An 8316-nucleotide genomic window follows, 5' to 3' on the forward strand; every position below is an offset into this window, starting at 1 on the left:
ATACAGACCCTCATGTCAGAGGTAATCAAGTGTTATTACAAGAGCTGCTGGCTCTGGGGCCCCTCCTGCGCACACACATGGGTACATATGGAAGTTATTAACAAGTTTCAGCGGAGGATTTCGGGAAATTAACCCCTGCGACCCCGCTGCACTGCTAGAGGGCAGCTGGTCGGCAGCAGATGAAGAGCAGCTTCCTGCTGCATGCCTGCGGCGTGCCGGGACCGAAAGCCAGCCCCCAGCAGCCTGGTAAGAGGCAGCCTCTCGCAACAGGACCAAACATTTCGATTTTGGATGTGAGGACGAGCGGTTGAAAAAAAACATCTGCGGGGCTGTATAAATTTCCTCGACAAACTGAAATGAGTCAGCTGGAGAAACGTGTAACATAATGTATAAAAATGCAAACAATTTTCTTCTATTCCCCGAATGGTGCTGGAGAGCTTGTGAGGAAGTTTGTAATTTCTTTACAAGTCCCTTTAGGAGCCACCAAGCAAAGTGCTTGGATGCTGGCCACAAGGAGCTGCTCCTGCACGGAGGGACCAGCTCCGGGGCAGGGTGGCTGCAGTGAACATCTCCCACCCATTGACATCGTTTGCAGTCACGCCTTGGAATTAACCTCTTCTGATTTTACTTTGCACGTCTCTGTCCGAAAAGTTTAAGGAAAAAGGCTTCTCTCCCAAGATCCAAGCAGAAAATGGAGGAGGACTCTAAAGACAGCCACATCCAAATGCACTTCTCCCATTCTTGTTCTTCCCAAATTGGTTTGTTTTCTTGCTCCAATTCTGATCTGAGAAGTGCCCTCTCCTCCGGAATAATGAGGATAGGCACCATAATGTGCTTTAAACTTTCACAATATAACAATACTTGGCAGTCATTCACTGCTTTCTCATCCTCAGATCTCAAATCAATTTGCTACAGCCCTGCATGGAATTGACTTACAAGTAAGTCAGAGACAAATACTTGCTGTGCAATTACAAAATAAAACAAAATAAAATTAAATTAACAAAATATAGTGGATTTTATTAAAATCCAAACTATTTCCTCCTCCCTTGGTGTGATTTTCCTCAGGCACAGCCCCAGCCACAGACACAGCTCTTGCGCAGCCCTCAGCCGTGCAGCCCAAGATGCTCATTTCAGGCCAAATGAGAACGGTTCATCGCCAGGTCAGCGCAATCCAGTTCGAAAGCTCTTCCCTCGGCGAGTTATAACCGCTGCCATAAAACAGAAGCATTCCTGTACTCGGTTATAAACGTGAAAGAAACGAGCCCGCTCCTTCCCTACCACCCCTGGTTTCTAAAGGGAAGGCAGGAAGGCAGCCAGAGAACAAAGGAGTGATGAGGTGGGCCGGAGACACGGTCCCAGCCCCACTCCTCCTAGTGAGGGAGGGCAGCACACAGAGGTGACCCTGCCAGGGCTTCCCCTGAGGGCCAAGGCAGGTGCCCAAAGCCACCTGAGATGCCACAGGGTGGGCACATGAGCTACAGATGTGCTCATCCATAGTGGCACCTTGGGTTGAGCAATGGGATGGTGCCCAAGACCCAGCCAAACCCATGGCAGGGAGCAGCAACAAGAGCATTAGCGTGGCCCCCAAAAAGACCCCGGGAGGTCTCTCTTCATGGCACGGCCAGCTCTGAGGTGACACCAAGCTGCTCAAGGCTTCACCCAGTTGGGTCTTGTAAACTTCCAAGCGTGGAGGCTGCGCAACCTTTCTGAGCAACCTGCCCCCAGCTGGACCTCCCAAGGGGTCTCCTCCTATCCAGTCTGGACTTGTTTCCACCACATCCCATTTCCCACCATGCTGTGGTGAGTCTCGCTCCTTGCTGACCTCCTTGTAGGCACAGGCAGGTTGCTGTGAAGTACCCCTGAAGGCATCTCCTCTCCAGGTCCAACAAGCCCAGCTCGCTCAGCCTCTCCTCACAGGGCAAGTGCTCCAACCCCCGGAGCACCATGGGGTTGTACCCCTGATCTCACTCCAGTTTTTTGGTTGCATCAGAGAGCCCCAAAACCGGATGCAGTATTCTAAATGGTGTCTAAAGAGTGGCGAGTATGGGGGGACAATCACTCCCCTCACCTACTGGCCATGCTCCTGTTGGAACAGCCCAGGATGCTGCTGGCCTTTGCTGCCAGGCACCCTGTAGATTCAGCCTGCTGACTGGTGCTTGGGTTGCAGTGCTCAGACAGGGCCGCTCCACGAGGTGGACACAGCGGCAACCCTGGGCAAGGGGGTTTATCTGAGCAGGGCTCCAGGCAGGTCAAACCCCAGCCCCTGGATACTGCTGCCTGGAGCAGCACAGGGCACCCTTGCCCTGGTGCAGGGCATCGCAGCCCAATCTGCCCTCTAACAGACCTAGCAATGATAACGGGCCGCACAAAGTGGTTCCTCAGACACGATATCCGAAGCTGAGAGAGCAAATTCAGAGTGCCAGCTCTCTACATTTGGCTTTTTCACCCTACGGGTCTGAAGGGGAAAGCCAGCGTGAGCTCGGCAGCCTGCGTGCACGATGCACTGCTGGCTGCTCTCTGATCTGACTCAGGTGTCAAATTTTATAGTATCCAAACACGCTGACCTCCTTTCACAAAGCTGGTTTTAGTCACTGATTTTGAGGACATCATACCCACCTGCACCCCTAAAATGAACCACAATGCTAATTTTCTTAGTCCTATTTAAAACTTCTCTATCCCTCTCAGTTGTAGTCACCCTCACCAGTTACAGTTCATCACTGCTGTGCTTCTTTCAAACACTCAGTACGATTTTTAAATACTAAAAATACTTCTGAAAGTCTTACCTCTATCTATTTAGGAAGTGTCTTATGTTTATAAAAATCTTTATTTATTGCACTGTAAGGTGAACTATGTTTATTGTTCCCATCTAAGACCCTTCATGTCTGTACTGCTTTTGGTCTTTGTAAGAAATTCACTTGTTCAGTTTCAGTTTGATTACCATATATCTCTGCACTAAACTAACCATGTTTCCAATGCTGCAAGGGAATGAAAATACTGTAATGTATTCATTAGCTTTTAAAAAGAAGTATAAAAACATGTTTATTAACATTTAAAAGTCGTATAAAAAATTCTTCGCCTTTTTTTTGAGACAAAACCAAAACATCTTTTTACAGTCCATAGATGGCAGCAGCATACTATCAGATGAGCGTAAGGAAGGGCACAGGATTATCTGTTCACACCCTCGCAGCGCAGACCAGGCTCTCTGGACCGGGACTGCCTCTGCTGGAATGCAATGCCCGTAGTATAAACCCATCTGCACTCCCAAAAACCTGTTCGAATAAAGCAAGGCAAAAGGCAGTGAAGCTGCACGTACTGTAAATAGCTGCAGCAGTCTTCCCCGAGTGCAAGTGTTGACGTCTGTTTGTGCAGCGAGGAGCAGGGCGCGCTCCCACCTGCGTGGCTCTCCGGTCCGCACGGTGGCCGTGCCTACCAGTGCCCAGGCTGCAGCGCTGTGGGCCTGGTCCCAGCCATATCGCTTCATGAGGGCACATGCATAGCACAGACTAGCTCAGGCACTTTGGGGCAGCGGGGCTGACCTGGGGGGACAGGCAGCTCGCCCCGCTCTCAAGCTTATAAGGCACAACTGGAGCAAAGAGCAGGACCCGCAGGTGGAAACCGCTGCTCTCCTGATCTGGCTTTACCCCAGCCTCTGCAGGGAAGGCCACACGTGCTGTGCACCTCCAAGGACACAGCTCTCGCTGCCGGTGGGTTGGGGCACCTGTCCTCCCCTGCCTCTCCGAGCAGCTACCTCGGCCCCGACGGCACGGCCAGGCGGCAGGCGCGTCCCTTCGCCTCCCACATGCCCGCCATCATCTCCCAGCCCCGGCTGCGGAGGGGCTGGGGACAACACTTTGCTCTGACCCCCGCCTCCTGCCCGGGGGTGACGCCGCCACCTCCTGCGGGCACGTCCCTGCGGTGTCCCCTGCGGCAGCAGCACCACTGGCAGCAGGCAGATGCCGACGGCACAGTTCTCGAAGCGTGGGCACCGCTCGGCGGCTCCGGCACAAGGGCTCGGAGAAGACCAGGGGGGTTCCCCCCATCTCATCAAAGTGCAAGGGGTTGTTGCGGGTCCCCGCCACCACCAGCTCCAGCAGCCGGACCACGCAGTCCGAAAACCAGTTCTTCAGGCGGAAATAGCCCTCCTGGAAAGAGATGCGGAGGCTGACGGGCCCCGTGGGCATCCGCACGCTCAAGCTGAACAAGCAGTTGCCCTGCGAGCTGTCCCGCACCAAGTAGGTGCCGACGGGCTCCCGCTGGAGCTTGGCGTGGGCCTCCCCCACGGACAGGGGGCCCCAGTAGAAGTCGCTGGCCTGGAGGATGTTGAGGGACCGCTCCAGGACCTCCCACTCGCAGCTGCGAAACATCCGGAAGCGATCGGGCAAGCCGGGAGGTGCGGGGCTGGGGAGAACGCTCCGATGCTGCCTTTGCGGACGAGAAACAGTGGCGTGCGTGTTGTGCAGATCATCTGGCCTCCCTCTGATCATCTCTCAAAGAGCCCATGGATCCTGGGAAGACGCTGCCTTTACCATCCTTCCTCCTTCGCGTCCAGCCTGCGGGAGAGAAGCAGAGTGAGGCAAACCCTCTATGCCCTTCTCGCTGGGCAAGTGGAGAGAGGGACTTCACAGGTAGAAAAGACAGCAGCGAGAGCACCAAGGAGCACTGCAGGGAGCCATGGTGTGCCACTAACCCACAGCTGGAGGTACAACCAAGGAAATAAGAGCAGGAGGGGCTCCATCAGGATCCCCAGCCAGTGCAAGGCCCCACCTTACAGCACTGGGTTTATACGATTCACAGCTAGGGGCTCCCCAGCACATCCTTTAGCAGGTTGGCTCAAATCTAGCAGATCTCGGAGATTTCCCTCTGCTGGATGTTTAGGGGCTTTTCAGAGTGGCCTTGAGACTGGCAAGAGGAAATGAGACCCCAAATGACAATGGAAAAAAATCCCGAGGCAGGAGGGTATCTTTCACTTTGGCATTCAGCGAGAGGTGGAAAGGTGTCTTTCCTGCCTGCCCACCTCCTCCTCTGACAGAAGGACAGACAGACCACAGGACCCAGAAGCAGCAGCAGATGGGAACGAGCCTTTCCCACCAGACCCCAGGGACCGCTCCCTCATCCCAGGACGCTCCCATCCAGCAGGCCAGGAGGAAGCAAAGCCCTTGGATCAAGTGCCCCGCACGAAATGCTTCGCCATCAGCTTCAGGGCTGCCACGAGGAGACCACTTACGCTGACACCAGGCTCTACTGATTTCCGAGGAACGATTCTGCTCGGGGCCTTCCAGCCCGTGACTTCTGCTTGTGCCGGAGGGACATCTCCCAACGCCTGCAGATGCTGCTGCCCACTCGCAGCCACCACCCTCTGCTCCTGTGCTGCCTTCAGCCAAGTGCCCTCCCTCCCTCGCTGTCACGACCCTGCTCGTCTCCCTCTCCATCTGCACCTCGTGTTGTCACCAGGCTGTCTGGCTTTAGAAAAGCAGATCCCTGCTCCCACTGTTGCCAACAGTCATCCATCCAAGTCATCTCAATTATTAAAAAAAATACATGTGTGTGTGTGTGTGCATATAAATATATATATATATGCATAAACATAAAAACCACAGCCCTGAGCCAGAGGCTCATTCTGTGTGAGAAGCTGAGCTGTTACATACCACTTCCCCAGGCCTGACAAGTCAGTAGCTCACCGCCAAGCCCTGCCCTCAGCCCCCTGACACACTCCATTAACCCAGTCACACTCGCTTACAGCACCGCCGCCAACACGAAGCCTGCGGGCCAGGAGCTGCGCGGCCCCGTCTCCCGAGCCCCCCACCGCAGACCCAGGGGAGGGCCAAGACTTGCGGCGGGCACACAGAGGGAAAGAGCATGAGGGAAAGCTCCGGGCTAGGCTCAGTTCCCCTTATCTCACGCCATTCAGCCGCTATTTAAAAGCCTCGTGCCAGCAGGACGGGGTGCCTTCCCCTCGTGCTGTTCTGGCATGGTATTTTTGGAAAGGAGGCACCTTCCCAGCAGCGCCTTGCCTGCAGTCATCTCTTCTCTCCTCACGTCTCTTGCAATACTCAGCAGTGATATCAATAATGTCACCGTCAGGACAGGGAGCCATAAACACCGGGAAGCCTCTCCAGTGGTAAATCCACTCAGTTTCTGGTCCTGTGGTGTGCAGGCCACGACATCCCTGGCGCTGCTCTGAATGCTGCCGATCCTGCCCTTTAGCTACGTGTCGCTGTGGGAGGGAAATTCCACTCTGAGAAAGGTGGGAGGGGTAGGAAGGAGTTAATCAAGCTGGGTTTTTTCTTTTCCATTAAAAAAAAAAAAGGCAGCGGTTGAAAGCTGCTCAGATGGTTCAGCAAGTCAGAATAAATCTTAGGGGAAGCTGATTTAGTGAGCTGCACACAAGTAAACACAGGCGACACGTGCAGCGTTCAGGGCAATCTATCACCACCGAAAACTCAACACCACAAGAAGCTGCAGCAACTCGGTCCCTTTCCTTTTCCTCTCCACTGGGTAAGGAAGCTATAGAGCCCTTTGCCGTTAGTTATTATAGGGGAAAAAAGGTCATACTCCCACTAAGGGCCTTCAGGGCTTCAGCTGCGATGGGACCAAGGAGACTCGCTCCCACCAGCAGCCACTCCTCCCGAACTGCGAGCTCTCTTGGGTCCAAACCGAAGTTTTGCCAATCTCATGGGCCTAGGTTGGAAAACAAATCCAAACAGGAAAACAGAAGCAAGCAGCTGTCTTTCATTTCCAGGCTAGCTTTAAAAACAACAAATAAATAGATAATTTGCTTAAGGCTGCAGATGCCGTTTGACAAAACAAGAAAAAAAAACAACTGTTTGTCCCAGTTTTCAACCTTGAGTCACTCTCCCAAGTCCTTTAAGAAAAATCCACTGCTACTAGAAGTCTGGCTGACTAAGAACTGAGACTGTGTCATCGTTTCGAATTCAAAGTAAATGCAAAAATAGCACCCTCACAGCTTGCTCACTTGGTTTGAAATCTACATGTGGGTCAGGTCCTCAGCGTGAATTTGTTTAGCTTCAGTGACCCACTTCCAACAGATGACCGGGTGGCCGGCAGCGTAACATTAGTTAGCCCTCTAGAAGTACTTCATGGTGTCACCTTTAAGGTTCACTTTTAATGGGTTAACGTGCACTATGTGTATGTGGCCTCCCAGGTGAAGGAGGCTAGGTGGACTCTTTGGACTAGAAATAAGCCAACCCTGGGGCATAATGAAACACACGTGCATAATTAGTTCTGCTTCTGATTTGCCAAGCCCAGACTTGCTTTTTTCCCCCCGCTGCTAAAAAGCCCCCAAAAAAACCCAACACCCAAACACTACAGCCTCCCTACAGCAAGAACAGCACTTACAGCCAAAACAACATCCCCAAAAAGCCGGTGTCCTGCTGACTGAAAGGCCGGATAAGTTTCCCCAGACCTTCTGCTTTAATGCAAGCTCAAGAGCTTTTCAAAACAAGTGCTCTTGACACAGAGCACTGTGCTCTCCTCCAGACACCCTACCCAGGCGAGGCAGCGGGTTTCGTGCAGGGAGAGCCCCGCGAGGCAGCCGGCTGCGCGCAGCCGCTGGTGTCAGCCAAACCACCCCGCGCCCTGGGGCTGGATACATCTGGCACACTCAGCGGCGGCTTCACGCACGCGGTTCGGATCCGTGCTCACACGCTGCCTTCAGGACGCTCGGCAGGGCTTACCTCTCTCAATTTGCCATCCATAGGGGTGAGCCGCTGGATGTCAGGCCTGGAAGCGGTCCGAAGTCGGGAGCTCCGATGCAGCACTCCGCAGTTTTTGCAAAGCTTTCCTCCAGAGCAGATCCATCTTTCGGGAAGAAAGAGATGCCCGTCACACTGGTGACCAAGCCCATTAGCTGGCCGTAACGTGGATCTGAAACGCGACAAATCTGGAGGCGGTTGGTCTGCCTCAACCTCCTCAACCTGTGAGGCTGTGGAAGCCTGCACACAGCACTTCAGATAGCAACGGATCACTGTTGTTGTTATTGCTGCTTCCAAAGCCGTGACCTGAATAGCTTCCATACAGCTCACAGATGCCCTAAGGACAAATGCAGAGACCTTACCGTTGCCATCATCTGCAGGAAGCAGGAACCATAAAAACCAGATGTTAAGAGACGGTGGCAACAGGAATACGCTTCAGGATTTGGAACAGCAAACTCAAGCTTGCACTCAGCACAAGGCACAACACTTAGACTGTCTTATCTGAAAGCATGCATGTAGCCATTCGCTGGGGAGTTATCTGAACAGTAACCAGCCCAGTCTGGCTCCTGCTCTCCTGCTCGGCTTCCCCAGCAATCCAGGCTTT

The 8316-nt window shown here is 53.4% G+C and overlaps 1 protein-coding gene across 2 annotated transcripts; it reads right to left on the minus strand.

Moving 5' to 3' along the window:
* Positions 1-2664: 2664 nt before the first annotated feature.
* Positions 2665-7818, minus strand: LOC121069071 (suppressor of cytokine signaling 1-like). 2 transcript variants are annotated; one of them, XM_040554789.1, is made up of 2 exons: positions 6553-7663; positions 2665-4550 (listed from the first exon to the last, which is right to left on the minus strand). In XM_040554789.1, the coding sequence occupies exon 2, from the start codon at positions 4482-4484 to the stop codon at positions 3810-3812; it is 675 nt and encodes a 224-aa protein (XP_040410723.1). In that variant the 5' UTR covers positions 4485-4550; positions 6553-7663; the 3' UTR covers positions 2665-3809. The 2 variants fall into 2 exon arrangements, with proteins under 2 accessions (XP_040410723.1, XP_040410713.1); XM_040554779.1 differs by lacking the exon at positions 6553-7663 and adding an exon at positions 7695-7818 and having other exon boundaries at positions 2744-4550.
* Between the last annotated feature and the right edge of the window lie 498 nt (positions 7819-8316).

Source organism: Cygnus olor, chromosome 1, assembly GCF_009769625.2.
Source record: "Cygnus olor isolate bCygOlo1 chromosome 1, bCygOlo1.pri.v2, whole genome shotgun sequence".
NCBI lineage: Eukaryota > Metazoa > Chordata > Aves > Anseriformes > Anatidae > Cygnus > Cygnus olor.